General features: G+C 30.9%; 2 protein-coding genes across 3 annotated transcripts; one reads left to right on the plus strand and one right to left on the minus strand.

Annotated features, from left to right (window-relative positions):
- The first annotated feature begins 593 nt into the window (after nucleotides 1-593).
- LOC118055563 (BAG family molecular chaperone regulator 4) lies at nucleotides 594-3,312 on the plus strand. The gene is made up of 4 exons (XM_035067522.2): nucleotides 594-1,045; nucleotides 1,648-1,904; nucleotides 1,998-2,144; nucleotides 2,899-3,312. The coding sequence occupies exons 1-4, from the start codon at nucleotides 850-852 to the stop codon at nucleotides 3,094-3,096; spliced, it is 798 nt and encodes a 265-aa protein (XP_034923413.1). The 5' UTR covers nucleotides 594-849; the 3' UTR covers nucleotides 3,097-3,312.
- Nucleotides 3,313-4,393: 1,081 nt separating this feature from the next.
- Nucleotides 4,394-6,479, minus strand: LOC118055564 (SAGA-associated factor 11). Of its 2 annotated transcripts, none has more exons than XM_035067525.2 (4): nucleotides 6,296-6,479; nucleotides 5,974-6,058; nucleotides 4,989-5,300; nucleotides 4,394-4,763 (listed from the first exon to the last, which is right to left on the minus strand). In XM_035067525.2, exons 2-4 carry the CDS (start codon nucleotides 6,013-6,015, stop codon nucleotides 4,581-4,583), a joined length of 537 nt encoding a protein of 178 aa, XP_034923416.1. In that variant the 5' UTR covers nucleotides 6,016-6,058; nucleotides 6,296-6,479; the 3' UTR covers nucleotides 4,394-4,580. The 2 variants fall into 2 exon arrangements, with proteins under 2 accessions (XP_034923416.1, XP_034923414.1); XM_035067523.2 differs by having other exon boundaries at nucleotides 5,974-6,062.
- Nucleotides 6,480-25,019: the final 18,540 nt, after the last annotated feature.

Genomic DNA, 25,019 nt, shown 5'->3' on the forward strand with positions numbered 1-25,019 from the left:
AGTAGTCCCTAGTATTTCATTACTATCAAATAAAAAGTCTATCAAGTAGCTTTTTATTTATTTATTATTATTAACATAGGTTTCCTGATCAGTTTGTATATATCTCGACTAATCTAATATACCTTGAAATTAACAATCATGTAAATTTTCAATAGTTTTAAGAGGATTCAAACTCATGATCATTGGAGAGCAAACTTAATATCTGATCAATTGGGTTATCCTTCATGGTTAAGTAATTTTTTTTTTTTTTGCTTATAGTTTGCTGTTTATATTTACCTTTTAATTTGGCAATTTCTTTCTTGATTTAGATTTATTTTAATAATTAATAATGTGCCTTTGATGAAGCAAAATAATAGATTTTTAATTTAGTAATTTCCTATTACACTGAGCTCTGTTAAATCTCAAAAGTTGTTTCCAACTTTTATTAACTATTGTCCTTATCATTGATTAACTATCTTGTATTGTCAAAATTCTAAAGAAACAGGAAAATATATTTGGGTTATATAAGATTTCGAGTATTTTTGAAGACTTCGCCATTACTTTTACCTTATGTAGTGTCAATCTTGATGAAGATATTTGAACGCACTGAAAATAGAGAATGTCATGGTCCTGAACTGGACCAACTTTCTCTTAGTACAAGTTATTGAGAGAAACCGACCAACTGCTAAGCTCTAAAGTCTGCTGAGCGCTGACAAGTCTCTGTCTTAAAGGGCTTTTTTTTTTTGTTTGCTTAGTCAATAATCTTGATTTGCTACTACAGTGACAACCCTCTCACAACCCAACTTCTACCTTTTTCACTTTTCTTCAAATTCTGTACTTCTATGTGATTCTTGACTCCATTTCTTGACCATGAAAAAATCAATTTCAAAAAGCACAGAGACAAGGGAGTCCAACTACAGGGAGATACACTGGGAACTTAGGCCTGGTGGCATGCTTGTTCAAAAGATGGATGTTGGGGATGGCTCTTCTGGGCCTATGATCAAGATCAAGGTCTCTCATGGCTTATGTCACTATGATATTGCTGTCCCTGCTCAATCCACTTTTGGTAATCTTTTGTCACTGATTAATTACGCTTGAAATTTGCTTTCTTTGGTTTGATCCCATTGGATAAAATGCTAGAATCTCATTTCTCCCTTCCGGGGTCGACTTTGCTGTTGATTCGTTGGGTCAGAGCCAAAACTGTGGTTGGTCCTAGTTTTTCATATAGTGATTGTTTTGAGTTTAATTTGAATGGGTCTAGTCATGCTTGGCAATAGATTTTGACATTTCTTAGCATTTTTGTGTAATGCTTCTTCTTCTTCTTTTTTTGTCATCGAACAAGCCTTTTGGCTTTTGTTTCTATTTCAATATGCACTGCATATTTATCCAACGGACAAAAGTCATGCTTAAAAATTAATTTTTCTTAAGTTAGCTTTATGGGGACGTACGTTGATCATGATCATTTGTTTTCGAACGTTCATTTTGTGTTTCCTCTCCTTCTTGCATGCAATTTGATTGTCCATGACGTTGGCTGAGTTTACCCTCATTGCCTAATATGTGTTAGACTGGCTGCTGGGTTTCAGTGAGGGTACTGGTTGCAATATTTTGCTGTCCCTTATTCTACCTTCGCAAGTTGATGCTTAATTGCTGTATTTGGTTGAATTGAAGGGGATTTGAAAAAAGTCCTTGCCCACGAGACTGGTCTGGAGTCTAAGGAGCAGAGGCTATTGTTTAAAGGCAAAGAAAAGGAGAATGATGAATATCTGCACATGGTAGGTGTAAAAGACATGTCAAAGGTGATACTTTTTGAGGATCCAGCCAGCAAAGAGAGGAAGCTTGAGGAGATGAAGAGAAATCAGGATACATTAAAAGCCTATGAAGCTGTTGCCAGAGTGAGGGCAGAGGTTGATAAACTTTGCGAGAAGGTTAGCTGCTTTCACATTGAGATAAAAGTTAAAGCCTTCCTTGATGACAAATCAGAGAACTTATTGGTTATCACTGTGCTGATGATTTCTTAGGTTGTTGCATTAGAGACAAATATTCGCAGTGGGACCAAGATTGCAGAAAAAGAATTTTCTGTCTTAACAGAATTGCTTATGATACAATTGCTTAAATTGGATTCAATTGAGGCAGATGGACAAGCGAAAGTGCAGAGAAAGATTGAGGTTATTTATAATGCCTTCCCTGCTTGCAAAACTTTTTCCTTTGCTTGCGGTATTTCCATGATTATCTTCCTTTAGTTCGTTCAAAAGCACGAGGGAACATATCTTGAATTTATGATTTGTTGAAATTTCCCAAGTCAGGTTTCAGCGTGGTCTTGAAAGATTCTTGCTCTTCACGTGCCTAAAAGCTTAAAGTGATCTAATAATATAGGTAAAACAATGCTAGAAAGTGGAATTATATGATTGAACACAGCTTAGGTATAAGCTGGAGCCTATGGTGGTCCTGATTAATGGGCTATTTCAACTGTTTATAAGGAGTTGTCAGTTTCATATTTCATTAATCATGCTTTCCCACTCCATCTAAATAAAAAGAGAGAAAGAGATTTGAGAAGAGTAGATAGAATAGTGCTTGCTGATGAAAAATTGTTGTCTCCACACTTGAAAAGAAAGTGTATGCAAGAGGTCCTCAGATGTCATTATTTGTAGGAAACAGGCGAGGTTTTTTCACCCAGAATGGCCTCTTAATTATTTCCCATGAGCACTATTTAATCCTCGCGTGGCCATTGCTTCAGGATGACTCATGATGCCTTAGGCTGCCAGGGTGATGACCTTGATGTTCACGTTTTTCTTTTTAAAGAAATTAAAGTCCTTAACCAATGGAATCGCTTCTATTCAGATCAAAACATAACGACAAATATGTTGTTCAGTGCAGTTCTGTGTCAGAACGATGATATTTAATTTCGGATTTTCATGGCAGGTTCGTCGAATCCAGAGCTTTGTGGACACACTCGAGAATTTGAAAGCGAGAAACTCTAAATCGTTTAGCCATAACAGCAACGCAGTATCGGTGACTACTAAATGGGAGACATTTGCGTCTGGAGTTGGAAGCCTGAGCTCCCCTGTTCCACTACAATCTGCCACAAAACTAACTCAGGACTGGGAGCTGTTTGACTAACCATGAGTTCTGTTTACCGGGTGGTTTTTGTACAAATTCAAAATGGTTTATGTTTTTCCATAGGTGATAGGACTTGAAGTCCATATTGAGTCGCATCTCCTACTCTTTTGATCATCGAGTGCTGTTTTTGCCAATAAATGGAGGGGTTTATTTCGAACTGCTTCCATATCTGTACATGAAGTTTTTCTTATGATACACGAGTTTCTTCTCGTCTCATCCATTTACCTTCTTGTATGTAGATGAATTATGCTTGGAAGCATTGCATGAACCATTTTAAAACTGTGATCTGAGACATGAAAACTTGTTTTGGTTTGAATTCTCAGTTACACTCTCAAAAGTCTCAAACAAAAGCAACATAATCTGTCTTTATATATTTTAGAACTCCGGGTGGAGCTCGAAACACTCCCCCTGTCCGCAGGGTTATCGTTGCTCTTTACCATTTTCCATTTTGGTTTTGATTTTTGAAATCATCGTCCCGGCTTAGTGCATTTGCATTGATCGATAGTACTCGCTGATGCCCATGTGATGGGGTGAGGAAAATCACTTCCCTGGACAAAATCTTGCCATTGCACACTGCACGACACAAAAGATTTTGAAATAGCAAGCATACACTGCATGTTAAAGAAACCGACGTCTTGCCCGTGTTTTCACAACATATTTTTACAGAAGAACCATAGCTTTTGAAAAAGAAAAATGAACACACAACAGAACAATAGCTTGATCAATGATCAGTAAGAAGATCACGTAGCGTTCCAACCTTCCATCCTATGGGCCTTCGAATCTAAACCTCATAAAGCACAATTACACTGGTGACACAAGTGTAACTACTTCTTCGAACTGTTAACACCTTGAAAGGATCGAGTGAAGATGTATAAATTCCCAATCAAACATGGAATATTCAGTTGATTTAATATAATATAATATTATTCTTAGCTGGGACAACTATAACATGAATCCATTGCCGTTTAGTTGGTCAGGATATTCGGGTCTGACCTTCAAGTCCCGGCAACGGAATTTTTTCCTCACTGAGGAAACTTCATATCCCACTTCAATTGATGTTCACTGTTGGACGTTTTGAGTTGAGAAATGAAATCCGTAAAAGGGCATTAAATGCAGGAGCTTAACGTGGTCAGCACTTCTTTGATACCTTGCTTTAGCCCAATACCTTCTCTCCTTTTCCCAAATTTCTTCAAATTATTCAGTACGGTATATGAAGATTGAACTTTCATGTCTTGTTGGCATAGAAGCTGCCCTTTAAATATAAGGATGAGCAGGGAAAATAAATACAAGTGAGATGTATCAACATTCAACTGCAGCAGGAGGTTTTGCTCTCATTCCATAATCGAACTTTCAAAAAAGGGATTAATTTGCAATATTTACAGACAGATTGTGCCGTGAAGTCTTTTGATTTTAATTTTAAGAAAACAAAACAACCCTCATTAATTGCAGTTGCTACATGTCTTGAAGTCAGCCTGTATCTTTATTCAGGGCCCTTCACATGTTCCATTTGAGTACTCTTCGACTGTGTGACTGTATGTTCCATTCAATAACCTGTTTGTGCTGGTGGAATTTGAATAAGGGGAGGATGCGGAAACAGGACTGCCTCGTGAGTACCGGTTCTGTGCGGCTGTGCTACTTCTTGTGGCCTTGGAACGAGCCTTCCTACCCTGAATGGAAGACGCAAAGCACATCAATGTGTAAAACAGAAATCCAATACAAACATCTTAAGCATAAAAAAAGGTTTTCATAGAGTGAAAATTGGAGAATTCTTGTAAGCGCAATACTGGCCAAGATACTTGCCAGATATTATACCGAACCATGACATGAGAAAGAAAAGTTAAAATAAAAAATAATAATAAGATAGCCAAGCATGTTAGCAGTCAAAGGCTCACCTTTCCCATGCACTTCTCCAGATGAGGAGCAAATCTTCCAGCCACAATTGGTCTCCCGCAATTCATGCAGTCAAAAACTTCATTTGCAACACACGGATGAGTTTGTCCGAAAATGTCTACCACATACTTGCCATTGGTTTCACCACTATTACTAGGATTAGCTACTGTAACACGAGCTTGTGCTGACAACCTCAATTCTTCTTCCTCTTCCTCCAAATTGCGATCAAGACCCAGTCTTGCCACCCGATGACACTCAGAGGCAACATCAACAATAATGGAATCGAGGAGATCCCCAAAAAAATGGGATGAAAGCTGTGATAAAAACATCACAACCATCAAAAACATAGACTAGAATTTTATAAGAAACGGCATGTCAGAAAGAACATTTGAGAAGAGCCATATAAGCGGTAAGAGTGATAGGTCATGGACGGTTCATTTCCAGGGGAACACATGATTCCTTAGCAAAGAACAAACAGAGCAGGAGGGAATAAATCTCAACATCTTTAACCGGGAGACAACCACATCTTATTCCTCCATTGTTTTAACTAAATAATTCTCCACAGAGAATGGTGAGAATTCAACTTACACCATAAGTTCCTTCCTTCCATTTCTTATAAAGGTTTAACTAGGAATCGTTTTCAACAAGGAGCAATATAACGCAAAGCTGCATTGCAATCACGACGGTGCGATGTATTATATGCCTCTACGGTCTCACATTATCACACGATCGCGAGTATTAACTATTAACAACCAGACAATTGTACCAGCAGCGTCTCTGTATAGAATTTCACTTGGAACAAAAGAAAGACGCAACGATCAAATCCCATCAATAATAACACAGCTCTTCAGACACAATATCTTGTATTTAACAAGAACTCGTAAAATAATCACTGACAGATTACCCTGACATTAAAATCACCGATAAAAGAATGGTCTAATTCAGTAAAAAAATATCGCGTGAGTTTTTTTCAAGAAAAATGAATACCTGCATATGAGGAGACATGTTATCCTCGTTTGGCACAGACATGGACCTTTAAGCAAAGCCCAATTACTATGATGCAAAATCTTCACTACCTAGCAAAAAAGAATACAGAATCATCAAGCCTAGTTTCTTCACACAGGATCTAAAATTCAAAAAAAAAAAAATTACGATAACCTGCTACAGGTGTTAGTTTATCACTCCCTAATTACAGATTGGCACAAGTAACTCAATTAATTAGCTAAAAATCTGGAAACTCACAATAAAAAATTAAAGTCATAAAGGCATAGCAATGTATAAGCACGGAATTGAAATAGCTATGACTTACAGATCGAAACGACGTAGCGTTTACGGATTTACGGAGAAAGAGAGGGATTCTGCTTGTGCCTACTCGGGTGGTGCTAATTTTGGTTTTGATTTGCAGGGAGAGAGAGTTGGTAGGGATCTTCTGCTTCGCGCGACTCACAGAAGACCAGCCATGGCTCGCCACTGTTTAGGAATCCACATTTTCGACGTAATTACAGATATATCCCTAGCTCTAGACATAAATATATATCGTCCCCTATAGTTTCAGAAACTACAAAAACAGTATAAACTCTAAACTCATTGTACTGTTATAAAACTCTAAAATTGTGGCATAAATACCCCGTGCATTATTCACCCTCTCATATTTTATTATAGACTCACTGTTTAATTTTTTTATTTTATTTTTATCCTTAAACTTTGTTTCACGTGTTTCTTTTTTAGGTTAAATTAAAAAACAATTGAATTTTATTGATTAATGACAAAATTAAAAGATAGAGGATCAAAATAGAAAAAATATCATAAATTGAAAATGGTTTCAAAGTTCTCATGAAATATTTACTTTAGTCCTCAAACTTTACAAATCATACTTATTAAGTCCTTCCATGCAACACCCCGTAATTTCTACATATAAAATAACTTCTTTAATCTTTGAACTCGAAATATCAAGGTAATTTTTTTTAAAAAAAAAAAACAAGATTATTATAATTTATTCCTTACACTTTGATCTTTCTTCATTAAACTAGAGTATAAATAATCGAACTACCTGCAAAAATAGTGTTTATAATAATTTCTATTTTCCAGTTCTTAAGCAGTCAATATATATAATATTCAAAATCAATTATAATTTGATAATCAAAAACTTAGTTTATGCATCATTTTTTATTAACATATACATATGTCACACTCATTAACTTAACCTTTCTTAATTTTGCTACTTGCATTATTTCCATTATTCGAACCCTTCACGTCAGATTTATATAGGTATATTTCTATATACTCATCATGTCATCCAACAAATAAATGCGCAACATTATCAATATAAAAAGAAACATCACGAAGACTCATTCCCTTATAAATAGAAATAATATCATGTACTTTTTAGTGATTTAACTTTTACACTCAACAATTTAAATTTCTTGTTTTTTATACTCTTGTTCATTTAACAACTGACTTGTCTTGTAACACTTGAGTTCAGTTACATTATCACCTTTTTTGACTTGTCATGTTATATTAGCATCATTACCTTGTCGTTAACATATTTGCACCCTATCGAGTCAAAACATATTCAAAGTTTACTTCACCTTTCAGTTTAATGCTCCATTACATTCACCTTTCAGTTTAATGCTCCATTACATCACATGATTGAAAAATTAATACATTTATTTTCCTTGTATATCCAGGTTTGAAGCAAATTCTCTTCTTATAACTTTATAATTTTAGCTATAATTTTTCTTGCTCTTTTTGTGTTAAATAACATGGTTGGCAGTCACATTTCAACACATGGTCACTATCGTTGCCAATGGAACATCATTATACCACTAATACAACCACAATTTTATTTTTTTTAATCACATTTACTATCAAGTCAATTTTAATCATATTACAAACATATTATTAGATACATATTTTATAATCTCATACATGCACACTGAGGACAATTTCAAATTGTGTAACATATACTCTAGTAACACATGATCAAACACATCATATACATATTTTTAACCATTTTAAACAACCATTATTTATGTTGTTAGTGACATTTATCTATTTGTTCTTTTTATATCATATATTCTTATAACAGTTCCTCTCCAGGAATCAAAAAAGGTTGTCCCTAAAACATCCCCAAGTTATGCCACGCAAGTCATTTAAATTATTTTTTATATTCACTTTATTATATTATCACAATAATCACAAAGCTTTCTATACAAAAATCAATATAATACAACCTTACTTGTACTTTACTAGACTTTCTAAAATAGTCATGCATCTAATCCTTTTTTGTTATTTTTACGTCATTCTTTATGTTATAACATCATCTTTCTCATCATAGAGATCATCCTTCTTATTAGTATTTAAATTTCCTAAATCATTTACCCTTTCATGCATTCTTCTCAGGTTATACAATCTTTATCTTTATCCTTCAAAATTGTTAGGCATTTATTAATTTAATGATCTAAATCATAAACACAATTTACTATTTTTATGTAACAATTGGGTTTCATCCAACATTTCATTAACAATCTAACAAGTCATTCATCTAGACAATATTAACTCCATACAAGTTTATTTAAATCAAATTACATATTATGTTCATCAATCAAACTGATCTCACTAACCCACCATCTATCAATTTGTACGATATGTGTAGGCAATTGATGGTCAGTCCATTGCCAGTGGTTGTTTTTTCTCTTTTCTTTTCTTTCTCTCTCCCCCCTCCCCAAAAGCACACTTTAGTCCCTATTTTTTTAGTATTTGAATTTTAATTCTTATTATTTTGATTTTTTATTTTTATTCTTAACCCTTTTATGAATTTTTGTTTTTTTTTTTCAATTTACTCATTCAATTAAAATTTCTTGTATATTATTTCTTTCTATTTGGTTCTTGTTCTTTTGATTTCTAATTTTTTTTTCTCTAGCTCTTTTGTTAAAGTTTTATTGGCTTTCAATTTCATCATTCAATCAAAGCTCATAATGTATTAGTTTTTCTAATATGGTCCTTATTCTTTTAATTTTTTTCTTTGTTAAAGTTGTTTCTCCTTTTAAATTAACCCTCCAATAAAAAAAATCGGTTGTCCTTTAATTTATTTTTTATTTTCATTTTCACTCTCATTTTTTTAATTGTAATTTTTTTGTTTAAGATATTTTCTTGTAATTGACTTTTTTTTTTTCTGGTTTAATCCTTCAGCGTATGATTTGTTAGGGAATTGGGTTTTGTGATTTATTTTTATTTATTTATGGTGTTTTTAGTCTAATGACCCCTGTCACGTGTTTTAAAAGTTAATGAATGTAGACATTGATTTTTTACTCATTTTCCTTTACGCTTTTAGTCTAATGACCCCTGTCATGTGTTTTAAAAGTTAATGAATGTAGACGTTGATTTTTTACTCATTTTCCTTTACAATCTCATGTTTCAACATTAATGTTTTTCAAAATATTTGGGCTATAACCCGAGTCGTTTATTTTTCTTATTTATTTGAAACATGTTTGGGACACCTAGATTATCATTGTCTTTTTTTTTTCATTGACGCCTTTTTTAATATATCTTTTCCTTTTAAAATATTTTTTAATTAATGTTTCATTTAATTTTCATTCTCTATTATTTTTTTTTTGCTTAATTAACTTTTTTTTACTAGAGGTTTTTTCTTAGTTATTTTGCATGTGTTTTATTTTTTAAGATATTATTTCGTTTCATCTATAAATATTTTTTATGTTTTATTTAGATCAAATCTATTTTTAAAAATAAAAAAATATTTATTTTTATATGATATTTATAATGTGTGCAATTTTGCATAATATTGTTTTTTTCTCTTTTGTTTTATTCAATCAATCTCATGAGTGTTTATGTTTTTATTATCATTTGATTGAATAAAAATTTGATTTTGATATTCGATAAACATAATCGAGTAAATATTTCATGTTATGAGATCAAATATCTTGATTTACATCCATCTAATAATTTTTCTAATTTATTTTTTAATAATCATTAATATATATATTTTTATTTTTTATATAATTAATTCTTAATTTATTTAATAAAATGTTCACATGAGTTTTTCAAAATATACTTATAATTTGTTTTATGTTAAAAGCATGTATATTTTTTTTTATTTAAAAATAAAAAACTTGCGGCAGAATAGGTGTTAGAAAATAGCCTGTTTGGGAGTGTGGTTATAATTTTTTTTAAATTGTTTTTCACTTATACATTTAGCAAAATAATATTTTTTTTTGAAATTATTTTTGAATATCAGCACATCAAAATAATTTAAAATACCAAAAATATATTAATTTGAAAAAAAATTCAATTTTTTTTATAAAAATATTATTAAAATGCAAAATCAGATAGATTTTTATCCCAACAGCTCGGCTTTTTGCATGAGGCAGTGGATGATAGATAAGCAACTGAGGTTTCTTGCATGAGGCTGTGGTTGATGTCATCATAAGCAAACGAGATTAGATGAGACAAGTCGCTGAAATCAATCAATTCAAGTAAGAGGAAAGATCAGCCATAAACGTGTGTAAATTAAAGGAATTGTTATACAGTCCATTGATTATTTTTTTTTGTATATTTTTTTTATATTATTATTATTGAATTAAGATGTTAAATTTAATCGTGTATGCTATGTTCTTTGTGTGTGTGTAGATGAACAAAGATTAAATTAGATTGAAAATTAAAAAATATAAAAGTCATTCAGATGAATAATCTACGTGGATATATGATTAAACTGGTTAATTATTGAAAACCAAGATGTAACAAAGATTATAATTATTGATCTTATATGAGTTTCTTTCAATTAGATTGAAGATTAAAAAATATAAAAGAAAAGGGACATACAAATTGGAGAAATATTAAAAAGATATCGAAAGAGAGTTGATCGAACAAGAATAAAATCTTCCATGGATGGGATAAATCTATGAAATTGGTCAATACCATGATAAATCAAAGCTCTCCTTAAAAGAAATGCAAAAATATTAAAATCAGAAAAAAAAAAAATATATGATGAGGTTTGGGAGATATGAATTTAAAATTTTATATCTAAAAACTTTAAATCAAAATTTTATTTTGATTCACATTAGAAGGCTGAAGGTACAGTTTTTATATAATTATTGGTGAAAAATTATGTCCAGTAATTTGATGAAAAGCGCAAAACCAGTAATTTTGTCATGGGAGAAAACTTTGGACGCTTGCACATGACATGGGAAGCAACCTACCACAAAGGTACACGAGCTTGACTCCGAGCCCAGCCTTTCCAAGCCCAAGTCTTTAATGTTTTTTTTTTTTTTTTTTTTAAAAAAAAAAACTTATTAAACAAATCAATTTATATTAAATTAATTCTTATATGATTTAATTAATAACGGTAAGAATTCAAGTTAAAAAAAAAAAAAAAAAAAAAACGTCTATGTCATAGCATTCCTTTTTTCATTTTAAAAAAAATTAGCTGGCCCATTGCGCGATAAAATGTACTAGAATATGTCTGAAATATTATTATTGATAAAGATTTAAAAGACGGTGGAATTGTCCCCTCATTGGATTATTTTCATAAATCTTTGAGAGGTTTAATTCTCATAAATCATTTAGTCAAGATTTGACGACTTTTATTTTTATTTTTTATCAAGATATAAAAATAAATTTAATCCTAATACATAGAAGTTGATCATCACCGTTTAAATAAAAAATAATAAACACATTTTAAGAATTTGAGATAATTGAAAATATAATTATAGTTGTTTTTTTAAATTATTTTTTATTTAAATATATATTTAAATATATTTTTTAATTTTTTAAAGTTATTTTTGATATTAATACTTAAAAATTATTTGAAAATATTGGAAAAAATATTAATTTTTTAAAAAATAATTTTAAAATTTTTTAAAAATATTTTAAAAATATAAAAATAAATAGAATATTAACATCGAAAAATATATATTGAAATGTAATTTTACATTTTTTTGGAACTAAGAGAAGATTGTTTAACTAGTCACTAAGTAGTAAGCTGAAGATCAAAGAGATCTACCACTATCTCGTCGCTTGTAAGAGGGATAATTAATTTTTTTTTTTTTTTTAAGTTTATCCCGAGTAAACAAATTAACAAACCATAAATTAATAATTGGAAACCGGAGATTATTGGAGACAGCATCTGACAAGCATCATATAAATGGGCCACGCCAAATATTCTCAGCACGTTCATTTTACATGTGACTATTGTACGCCATGTCTTGTGGTGTTGTTTATTTTTACTTTTTAAAAATATTTTTTTAAAAAAATATTATTTTTTTTTTAAATTAATATATTTTTTAATATTTTTATATTAATATAATAATATTAAAAATAATTTTTAAAAAATAAATAAATAATATTATTTTAACATATTTTTAAATTAAAAATATTTTAAAAATATAATTATTACCGTAATCTCAAACACATCACTAAACAATATATAAAACATGGAAATTGCATAACACAACGCTCGTACAAGTGACCTTCGGATATTTTAGCTTTAGAAAATTGGATTTAATGTGAGATGTCCATGATTGTAATTTTAAAAATAGATTTGGTGGTTAAATAAATTTACTTTCTGAGTTACAACTTTACTGTCATGTTAATGAAAGCTTTTTATTATTATTATTATTATTATTATTATTATTATTTTTAATATATTTTTTGGTTAGAAATATATCAAAATATATTTTAAATTTTTTTTATTATTAACACATAAAAATAAAAAAAAACTCGAAAACCCAGTTAGATTACAGTGCAAACAGGACCATATGAATGTAAGTGACTACATTCTTAATATCATTAAGAAAATAGTACTAGTTAATACATAATTTAATAAAAAAATACTTTGAAATTATAAATTGTTTAAATTAAATATTTAGACATTTTAAAAACCCTCTCATTTCTCAAAGAAAAAAAGAGGAACCTGCTACAATACCCATAGAATTCCCATCTTATCTTATCTGCATCGCATCGGGTAAAAAGAAAAAGGGGGCTCACTTGCACCGAAAACATGAGGGAACTGCAATCCATGATGCAAATGTTGAAATTTTCATGGATCCGCACCAGCAACTCTATGGGCTTTGAGGTAACTCCGGACCAATCTACAGTCCCTGCTGTCCATGACTGTAGATTTATCTGGAGCCATAAGAAACGGTGAATACAATGACAGTCGAATTTCTCCGTCTAAAAGCAACACACCAGACAGCGAGAGGATGGCGACAAAAAGAACAAGACCATGTCAATCACCCCCTCCCTCCCTTCAAGGAACTCCCGTGGGAGCAGGAACTAGATAAGTTTTGTTACTTAGGTAGAATGGCGTTATAAAACCAGTAATATAGTAGAAAACAAATCACGTTTCCTTAAGTAGTTGGGTTTGTAGCAGAGAAGTCAAACATTTCATATGTGCCCTTCACAGAGAAGAATCGGTGCTATAAGATATGAAAACTCCATGGGTATCCCCAAAACCACAACTCTCTCCATCACCAGCCATGGTCCCAATTTATGCACCGCAAGAACAAAGAGAGCCTCCTTTGTCAAATGATAAGTATTTTGCCTTACATGGTGGAATACTGATGCTTGTTCTCGTTGGCTTCTTCTCCATCTTCCTCATATCGCTTGTACTAGTTCATTGTCTCAGGCGAAGTAGAGCTCCTGAGTCAGGAGATGACGATGATGAAGACTCCACCATGCAGAGAAGTTTTTGCTTTTTTCCGCTGAGGAAACGGAGGAGGATTGCTACATGACGGTACTGTTGCAAAAGATCAAGTGCCACTGCGGTGTAAGTGATCACGACATCACGAAAGGATAGAAAATTCCTTGAGAATATTAATTTTTGAGGAACATCGCTAGCTTGTGGCTGTGAGTTCTATTTATTCTTGTGTACATAGCTTGCAATTTGCATACGCTTATATGTGTGTCCTAATTGAACCAGTATATATGTATTGGTTGGAGCTTTGGTTATTTTGCTTTTCCAGTTTTTGCAATGAACAATCAGAGAACACCCACTTTGTGCAAAGCTATAACAAATCTAGGTACGGCACAGCCGCCATTTTTTTCTCCATCTTAGAACCACTGATCTCCAGCAAAACCATAGCTGCATAGATTGTGCTTTTTATGATTTATACATCTCATAAATTTGATGCCAAGACTCCAAAATTAAAGGAGGGGAAAGATACGGACAGGGTTGAGAAAGCCTAGAGCAGTCGAGGGACACAGAATTATCCTTCACCGACTCCTTTTCATGAATAGCAGCGGATATCGGTTGGGTTGGCCGTATAGCTCCACGTGTCCGCTTGTTAAATACCCTAATTTTACATGTGGATCTAACACAAAATATAAATGTACTATTACATGACCTGCCGCATGTATTTTTTTTTATATAAAAAATTTAAGATTTAAAAGTGTTAAGTCTTTCTACAAAACTATACCCAAAAGTCTTGGATTTAGCTGTAACACTTGACCTAAGAGTAATATTAATAATAACATTAAACTTGCATAACCCAAGTTTAAGTGGGTTTGAATGTAATACCAGATCCAATAGCCTTGGATGTAAGTCTGGTTTCAAGGTCGTGTCATAAAAATATGATAATTAAATAGATTAATTAAAAAAAAAACAAAGAAAAAAAACCAACAGAAAGAAAAAAATTAATGAAGAAAACAAAAAAAAAATCTGAATTAATTGGGTTAACCCTTCAAAGCAGGTTCATTCGTCAAACCTTGGATTCGTGTCGTGAAAGTTTGATAACTAAATAGAAAAAAAAATTGACAGGATACCCAAAATTAATTGGACTAACCCGTCAAACTCGGAATCCGTGTCATGAAAGTTTGATAACCGAATAGAAAAAAATTGAACATTGAAAAACTAAATTAAACGAAAAAAATTACTTAAAAAGAAAAAAAACCAAGATAAACAAAAGGCATCAGCCTTTTTACTATGGATTGCACTGTGCAATCCATAGTCAAAGGCATAAAAACAAAAAAAAAAAGCTAAAAGAAAAAAAAAATTCTTTAATTAGCCAAACCTAAGATAACTAAATTAGAAGGCATCAACCAATAACTAAATAGGAAAAAAAAATCATATTAATGAACTAAATTAAATAAAAAAAATTAATTCAAAAGAAAAAATAACAGAAGAAAAAAACTTATAAGAAGAAAAAAACTAATGAAGAAAAAGAAAAAATAATATAAATTAACTAGGTTAACCCGTCAAACTTAAGATTCATGTCATGAAAGTTTGATAACTAAATAGAAAAACATTTAATATCAACAAACTCAATAAAAATTTAATTAAAAAAAAAAAAAGGCATTAGTCTTTTCACCATGGACTGCACTGTGCAGTCCACAGTGAAAGGCATAAAAAGAAAAAAAAGCAAAAAATAAATAAATTAAAGGCATCAGCCTTTTCACTGTGGACTGCATACAATATTAAAAGATAAAATCGGAAGAAAAAAACTAATGAGAAAAAAGAAAAAAAAATCTGAATCAACTAAGTTGACTCGCCAAATTAGGTTAACCCATCAAACCTGAGATTCGTGTCATGAAAGTGTGATAACTAAACAGAAAAAATATTTAATATTAATGAACTAAATTAAAAAAAAAAAGATTAATTAAAAAGGAAAAAAGCAAAGAGAAAAAAACCCACAGGAAGAAAAAGAAAAAAAGTCTGAATCAATTGGGTTAAACCATTAAACCTGGGATCTGTGTTATGAAAGCCTAATAATTAAACAGAAAAAATTTAATATTAATAAACTATAGAAAAAAAAAAACTAAAGACATAAGTTTTTTCACTGTGGACTGCATCATGCAGTTCACAGTAAAAGACTTGGAAAGGAAAAGGAAAAGAAAAAAAAACAAAAGCATGCGCGATGGGTTACTTTTTTCTTGCATAAAAAATATCAAAAAAGGCTAAGATCTAAGAGTGTTAGGTCTTTTTTGCAAAAATATACCCAAAAGCCTTAGGGTCTAGCTGCAATGCTTGACCCAATAATAATATTTATAATATTAATAATAATATTAAACTTACATGATTTAAGTTTAAGTGAGCTTGACTGCAACACCGGACCCAAGAGCATTAAATGTGGGTCTTGTTATAAGATATCGTGTCATAAAAGTGTGATAATTAAATAGATTAATTAAAAAAAAAATAAAGAAAAAAAACCAACAGGAAGAAAAAAACTAATGAAGAAAAAGAAAAAAATTTGAATTAACTGGGTTAACCCGTCAAACCTAGGATTCACGTCATGAAAGTTTGATAACTAAATAGAAAAAAAAATTGACGATTTTACCCAGAACTAACTGGGTTAACCCATCAAACCAAGTTAACTCGTCAAACACATGATACGTATCATGAAAGTCTGATAATTAAATATAAAGAAATTTAACATTAACAAGCTAAACTAAACAAAAAAAATTAATTAAAAAGAAAAAAAATCAGCGTTAACTCATCAAATCAGGTTAACCTATCAAACCCGGGATCCGTATCATGAAATCCTGATAACTAAATAAAAAAAAAATTAACATTAACAAACTAAATCAAACAAAAAAATTCTTTAAAAAAAATTAAAAACAAAAAAAAGAAGACAATTCTATAATATAATATAATAAATTATAATTATATAACATATTAAGAATGGGAAAGTGAAAGTGAAAGTCAGAATGGTAAAGTGAAAGTGAAAGTAAGAATGGGAAAGTTACAACGTTTTTCCCACGCCTTTTAGAGTATTTATTAATTATTATAAAAATCTATTGAAATTTACAACAATACCCTATATATTTTTTTTAAAAAAATTGAAATATTTTTATATATTGAGTGCAATGCATGTAAACTAATATTTTTTAGACTATCAACCAAATCATACAAATAATGAGATTTAACTTACAAAATTATTAAAAATTTCCTCAACCAATCAACTTCATTTTCTATTGATTCGAAAGCTATAAATTCTGATTTCATGGTGGATTGAGCAATTAAACTTTGCTTGGATGATTTTCAAGACACTGAACTACTATAAAAAATAACAATATAGCCTCTAGTGGATTTAATTTAATCTGAATATAAAATCCAATTAACATCATTGTATCATTCTAATACAATGAGAAATCGAATATATAGGATATCATAGTCCACGACATCTCTCAAGTATTTCATTAGTTGAACTATTGTCGTCCAATGCTAATGATTGGAATTTTGTGTATATCTACTCAACACACAACGTATGCGATATCAGATCGAGTGAAGTTCATTAGATGTATCAAACTCCTAATAATCCAAGCATACTCGAGCTAAGTAACAACTTCATCTTTGTTTTTTATTTAATTGAGTGTTAGCATCATAAAAAGTATTCATAGGTGTCACATTAAAATGACCAAACTTTTTGAGAAGTTTCTCTACATAATGTTCTTGTGTTAGCATTATACCATTGTCTCTCTTTATATTTTTAACACCCAATATTACGCTAGCTTTATCCATATCTTTCTTATCGAATTTAAAGGCTAAGAAACGTTTAGTGCTCTGGACGACATTCATGCTAGTACAAAAAACAAGCATATCATCTATATATAAACTAATGATCACATATTCATTATCAATAGACTTAGTATACACATATTTATCCACACTAATAAAAGAAAAAAAATCATTTTAAACAACTTGATCAAATTTCTTATGATAATGTTTAGGAGCTTGTTTTAAGCTATATAAAGATTTTTTCAACTTACAAACTTTATAATTTTGACCAGGAACTATACAACCTTTATGTTGTAACATATATATCTCTTCTTTTAGATCACCATTAAAAAAAAAACAGTTTTAAAATTCATTTGATGTATAAAGAGGTTATAAATAGAAACTAAAGCAATTAAAACTCAAATTGAAGAAATTCTAGTCAAGTGAAAAAGTATCAAAATAATCCACATTTTAATGTAAAACGAATCAATTTCAACTTTAATTTCTTCTTTCCAAAAAACAAAAAATTCAGAAGAAGATATAGCTTCAGAGTAGTTCACTAGATCCTTATTTATAAGATAAGTGAAAAAAATCATTTCCAAAAGAAGTTTCTTTCCTTTGTTTCTTACTCTTACTCACTTTCTCAATATGAGTTTTATCAACTCTATTATCATTATCAGATGCATGAGAAATCTTTTCATTTAATGGATAAATGTGTTCAAAGAATTTTATATTTTTTGTTTCAATAAAAGTATTATAATCTAGCACATCACTCTTCAAAACTAAAAACCAATATAACTAATAAAAATACAATTAGAAGTTTTTGAACCTATCTTTCTCTTTTTTGGTCCAGACAATATAACCTTAGCTGGACACCCCTATGCTTTAAGATATTTTCATTTAAGAGAATAACCTTTCCATAATTTATAAGGTGTTAAACCAGCCTTTTTTTTTTTTTTAATAAAGGATTCTATTTTATAAATGACATAAAGATAAATTATCAGGTGTTGAAGAACTAACTAGCATAATATCATAATTTATTTTTAAGTTACATTTTTTTCTTTTAGTTACCTTATTAGACTCAGGTGAATAAGGTGGAGTAACTTCATGTATTATACATTTCCTTTCACAATAATCATTCATTAGAACATACTTACCTCCTCTATCATATATAACTCGTTTGATTTTTTTTATTTAATTGATTTTCTACTTCTGCTTTATATAATAAGAACATGTTATAAACTTTATCTTTGCTTATAAGCAAATAAAGTTTTGTATATTTTAAAAAATCATCTATGAAGGTTACATAATATTTCTCACATCCTCTAGTCATGTTTGTTTTAAATCTTCTAAGTTTGTGTGTATTAAGCTATGTAATTCAGTTTCTCTTTTAACAAATGTACATGTTTTCTTAGTAATTTTAGCTTCAATACATATTTTATATTTATTCATAGATGAAGAATTTAAGCCATAAATTAAACCGAGAGAATTAATTTTCTTAAGATAAGGTAAACTAGCATGTCCTAATTTAACATGCCATAAATCAATAGAGTCAAGCAAGTAAGTAGAAGAAGATGCATTTTCATTCATTTCATTAACAACATTAAGTACAAAAAGTCCATGGTGACAAAATCCTTTCCCCATAAATACATTGTTCCTAGTCATTATAATCTTGTTAGATTCAAATGATACTTTGATCCTGAATTTTCCTAACAAAGTCACAAAGACCAAATTTGCTCTTATATTAGGAACATGAAGCACCTCATTCAAAGCCAATGTTTTGCCCGAAGTCAATTTCAAAAGGACCTTTTCTTTTCCAAGTATATTTGCAGTTCTTAAGTCTCCAAGGTAGACCACTTCTTCTCCATCCTTAAAAGATGTATATGTGGAGAAGAATTCTTTATTTGCATATATATGCCTAGGAGCACTAGATTTTACCACCCAATTTTTCTCATTGGTCACCATATTGACTTGAGAAACAACCACAACAATGATGTCTTCTCTTTTAACCTAGGTGACCTTAGTTTTAGGATGATTGTTGTTTCTCTTTCTATTTCTATTTTGGCTTTGAAGTACATGGTGGCCAGGTTTGTCACACACAAAACATATTCCTTTTTTCTTAAAATGATTGGGTTTGGGTTTGAACATATTGGTATTGTTACCAATAGACTTATTATTATTATTAAATTTATGTTCATACCTTTTTTTTTTTTTTTTTATGTGAACTCCTTTCTACTAAGTTTGCCTTGGTGGTCATCTCATTCTTCCTAGTAGCTTACAACTCCTTTATATTTATGTCTTCAATGATGATGTGGTAAGATCAATCAAAGATAATTATTTATGCTTATGCTTAAATTATTGCTTATAGTCGCTCTATAAGTTGAGTAGTTTTTCGATCAATATTCATCAACGAATCCTTCATGAAGGTTGATATTTTTAACTTTCATGTCCTCTAATAGTTTATGATATTCTTTAATTTGAGTTTAGATATCTTTGTTATCCACCATTTTTTATTGATAAAATTTTCTAATGATAAATTTTTGTTTTCCTATATGTTTAGCAGTATACTCTGTCACTATATTGCTCCATATCTCATTCGCTTTCTTATAGCTCCAATATACATCAAATAACTCATTGGAGAGAGTGCTTAAAATGAAGTGTCTACAAACTTTATTCTCATATGTCCATGCTTTAACATTGTCATGGGTTTTGGGATTAGTTAGAACCCAAACAACTCCATGCATGACAAGGACACTAAAGATCCTTTCTTGCCATTTTCTAAAGTTTTCTCCAATAAAAAACTCAATCTTTGAAATATCAGGGAATGAATTAGCTAATGACATAGTAGCAGTAGCAGCAGAGTTGGCGACATGAGAGATGGCAGCGACAAAGTTCTTAACAACAATGTTGCTGATGTAGCAATGTTATTGATAATAATGTTGCCATTCATGTTACTAAATTATCCTTAAAATTGTTGTAATAAAATATAATGAAAAATACAAACAAAATATAACTTAAGGCCCGTATAAACACTGTCCTTAATGATATTTTCTCAACATAAGGCTATCCTTCAAGATTTAATAAGTTTCTCCTCTAAAACGAGGATTACACAAACAACTAAACCAAGATCAAAAGAAAATATAAGCAAGCTTTGCAAACACATATAAACAAAACTATGGTTTTTTTAGCACACTTTGATCGTAAGAGTGCATGGTATATATAGGTTACTAACATGTAACAACTAGATATAAAATAAATTTAAAAATTAAAGAGTTGTTACAATAGTTAAAAAATAAAAGAGGTGTTAGGAAATTAAAGAGTTATAGTTGTTAAAAAGGTTTGTAAAATAAAAAAGTTGTTAGGATTTTGTGACAGTTAAAAATTTAATTCCAAGTATTTAAAAAATTATGGCTTTAGTTTAAGGGCCAAAAACAAATTATTGTTGGAGACAAAAGGTTCAGAGAGGCATTGCCTCACGCGTGGGGGGAATCAGAGGTTTTTGCGCGAGTCCACTATCCTTTCCTTGTTGGTTACTACCCCATATCATATCCCATATCAAAATTCACTAGATAAATGTTTTATTTTTTCCAATGTGGGATAAAAACCTTTTAAAATCTACAACATTTACATGATAATTTTTATGCACACATCTTGTGTGTTCTAAAATTTGAAAAAAGATATTGCTCCTTATTTTACTAATAATACAACTTCTTTACAAAAATTATAATTCATCTTAAACTTTAACTTCACCAATTGAATTTTAAAAGACCATCACCTTTTTATGTTACAAAAATAAAATAATATAAGAAAAAATTAAAAAGACTAACAAGCATGTGATATATGAATGCAAAGAGGTGAGAAAAATTGTTACCTTAGATATTGACCTTTTTTTTTATCGTATTAAACATGAGTAATGAGTAAAAGTATTATACATTTATTTATGGTGAAAATAAATATACATGAGCGTGTAATAATAAATTCATCAATTATAAATTATAAAATTAATATTTGTTGGATAACAAATCAACTCAAATGGAACACAGAATAGAAAAATAAATTAAAATTGTAACCCTGAGCTCAAGCTTTATGTTTTTCTAGCTATATATTCCATGTTTTAGCAAGAGAAAAGAAAGATTTTTTTCTCAACAACATAAAAACTACATTTCAATTCTCTCCATACAATTTATTTGCATGTAAAACCCTAAACTATCTTAAGCATAGGAGGTTTATTTTACAGGCAACATCCACTTTTCAACCTAAAATCATCAGCGAAGAAAGCTCAGGTTCAACAAAGATTTTCTGAAGTTTTTTCTCAACTTCATCACTAGCGTCGTTTATGAAAACCTGTTCATTGCCTTTCAACTTCTACAAAAAGTTTTCCATGACCAACAAGACTCTAATATATGCGAGAGTAACTTATCTCCCCACATGGACTCTAGTTCCTATATATATCCAATAATTTTTCCAACAAGTGCAAGTAGTTAACATTATTGTTTGTGCCACAGAGGAACAATTTTGTTCTTTTTAGTATAACTAATAGGAAATTCAACCCACAATACTAGGTGCACAAAGACAATGACAATTTCAGGAAGAAACTACACAATACAATATGTCAAATAGGCACCATAACCCAACTCTTCAAATGAGACAACACTCCTTAGAGAATCCAAGCCACCAATATGCCTATCTCCATAAATCTTCTTTTAAGTCTCAGTCTTCTCGTTTGCTCCCTACCATAAGAGTCCTAGGTATGATGTGCATGAGATAACACCAATCCTAACTTTTACATAGCATTCCTATCAAATGAAAGAGTCTCTACTTTGTTATAAAGTGTTACACACTCATCTTTTCAAGGATTTTATTGCTACTAAAGCCAACTTAGATAGCTATGATAGCCTTACAAACCTGAGAGAGCATGTACAAAACATCAAAAACATCCTAAAGTTATTGACAATATAAAATGACACCATGTGCAAGATTTTCCCTACAACTTTTCTTGGATCTGTTAGGCTATAATATCGTAGCCTTAAACCTAGCTCCATCTTAGGTATTTTCGATCTCTGTGTAAAGCACATCTCTTGTTTTAGTACCAACATTCTCGTAAAAAAAAAAATCACAACATAGCTCTTTGTCATCATATAACGAGATGATGAAAACACAAAAGCATAATTTTAGAGATTCAATGCAAAAATGTTAAACATGAAGGATCTACTTAAGCCCATCGCCACCAAAGCTCTAATCAATGGAGTTTACTATTATTCCTTATAGGAAAGGTTACACACACTCATTAACAAAAATCTTCTAAGCATTAAACACGTGATAAAAAATTACATTATGGTGGAAGAAGCTAGCATGACCAGACAAGGTTAACCATACTTCCACACTTAAAAAGAGTCTACACCATGCCATTAACTTTTAATGAAAGCATCTAAAAGAAGCACCAAGAGGCACATCCATGATCATTTGACATTCTCTAAGCTTGTGACCACACCTCTTACAACGACACGTATTGTATGTAGAATGCAATAAAGGAAAAAAAACTTCCTGCAATACCCACCTTTAATGAAAATTGGTTTATACATAAGGAATCCCAATAAGTTTTATCTCTTTCATCATGATCATGGACACAACACAGAAAAATTCCATGTACTCATGAATGATATAGAAAGATTGATCTCCAAAGGATACCTTTAAGAATTCGTGAAGGAGATATAATTTGAACAAACAAAAAATAATCCTTGTGATGTAAAACATCAAATAAGAAAAAATTTCATACATTGTATCTTTATGATCTTTTGAATAAAAAATTTTGCATCTTCGTGTCTTCAAACACGAAGGCCTCTAGGTAATAATCCTATTGCATGATGTGCTAAGAAGCAGGCCATAATTACTAGATCTTCAACTGAATCTAAGTATAGATATTTAACTTATACTGCTGTTGAATTATTATGGCCTCACATGCTCTTTAACGACTTACAAATTCCTTTGTTTCACCATGGAGAAGTCTCCTTTAATCTTCATTATGTTGTTAGGTCCCCATAACCAATTTTCTACATGTTCCCGTGACTAATTTTCTTTAAACCCCTATGACCACAGTCTCTAGGTCCATATGACCAATTGTCTTTAGGTCCTGTAACTAACTTTCTCTAAGTCCTTACAACTATTATCTCCAAAAAGACAATGGATCTTTCTCTACAAAGCATTGACAATAGCTCTCAAGAATTCAAATAACCAACAAACATTTAAGGGCATGCCCATACAAGTAATATTTTTATGCTAACATACACTATAGGTATTTTCTTCCTCTCTATAGCTAGTTAAAGTCATCGAAACATGTATATTCACAAGATTTTAGGGGACAAATGATAATACAAAAAAAATATATGTTTAAGCTTGGTTAGGCAGCCTAACTAAGACTTGCCTCAAGCTCGATTGGGTAGCCCAACCAAGCCTCACCCTAAGCTTGGTTAGGACATGATTCAATTGAGTTATTTTGTCTCAATTAGGCTGTGACTCAACAAAGCCACCCTTCTCCCCCCCTCCCTCTTTTTCTCTATTTTCCCTTGGTTAGGCCCAACCGAGCTAGCTCACCTTAATTTACTATTCATGAATAATACTTTTTCAATTGTATATATCAATATATTTTTCTAGTTATTTTTATTTTTTCCAGCTATATATTACATGCTAAAGAAAAAAAAAAGATTTTTTTATCTCAACAACACAAACTACATTTTAATTCACTCTTTATACAATTTATTTGCATATAAAGCCCTAAACTAACTTAAGCATCAAAGATTTATTTTGCAGGTAACACCCACCTTCCAACTAAAATTATCCGTGAAGAAAGCTTGAGTTCCAAGAAATTTTTTGAAGTTTTTTCTAGCTCCATTACTTTGCAATGATTCAATGCTTTATCGGATATGCTATGCTTATCGGTTTCTTGGTTCTAAGAGTATGAGAATTACAGGCACATAAAAAAGGATAAAAATTCACAGGATATTATGAGCCTTGACATTTGAAACCGAAGACTTTAAACCATTGGGCCTAGATGATAGAGCCTCCCGCCACGAGTGTCATGGCAATCGGCAACATCAAAACGACAAACCACATGTCTTATCCTCAAGGCTACCAATCTCTCAAAAATGGCTCCAAAAAACCCTAACCCGCCATCGACGGCCTCGACAAGAAGATATTGCCCCCCATCATAGACAGTACGCCGTAAGTGCTCTGATATTTCTACTTGTTCTTGTTGGCATCTTCTCCATCTCTCCTATTAATTGTATTGCTTCCTTGCCTCAAGCGCACTAGAGATACTGAAAGAGGAATCAGTATATGGAGACACCAGGATGCAGCGGAATTATATTCTTTTATTTCCAATGAAACAGAGGAGGATAGCTGGTGATGCTCGAAGAAATGTCATTACATCGCAAGAGTTCGACTGGTGAGAAGTTCCCTTGATACTTAATAGGAGGTTCCTGTTTGTCTTTCCATGGAGGTTTCTAATCCAATGTTCTGCTTTGAATCCAGTAATTGGACACTCCTGTTTTTTCTCCCTTGAGAAGGCTATTATTGTGTTGGTGTCGAC

The sequence above is a fragment of the Populus alba genome, chromosome 1 (assembly GCF_005239225.2).
Source record: "Populus alba chromosome 1, ASM523922v2, whole genome shotgun sequence".
NCBI classification, from domain to species: domain Eukaryota; kingdom Viridiplantae; phylum Streptophyta; class Magnoliopsida; order Malpighiales; family Salicaceae; genus Populus; species Populus alba.

Excerpts from the sequence above, each read along its gene's own strand:
- LOC118055563 (XM_035067522.2), top strand. The coding sequence starts at position 850 with ATGAAAAAATCAATTTCAAAAAGCACAGAGACAAGGGAGTCCAACTAC. Across the intron at positions 1,905-1,997 it reads TTGATAAACTTTGCGAGAAG|GTTGTTGCATTAGAGACAAA; the intron begins GTTAGCTGCTTT and ends ATGATTTCTTAG. Across the intron at positions 2,145-2,898 it reads AAGTGCAGAGAAAGATTGAG|GTTCGTCGAATCCAGAGCTT; the intron begins GTTATTTATAAT and ends TTTTCATGGCAG.
- LOC118055564 (XM_035067525.2), bottom strand. The coding sequence starts at position 6,015 with ATGTCTGTGCCAAACGAGGATAACATGTCTCCTCATATGCAG. Across the intron at positions 5,301-5,973 it reads ACATGTCTCCTCATATGCAG|CTTTCATCCCATTTTTTTGG; the intron begins GTATTCATTTTT and ends TTTTTATCACAG. Across the intron at positions 4,764-4,988 it reads TGGAGAAGTGCATGGGAAAG|GGTAGGAAGGCTCGTTCCAA; the intron begins GTGAGCCTTTGA and ends TCTTCCATTCAG.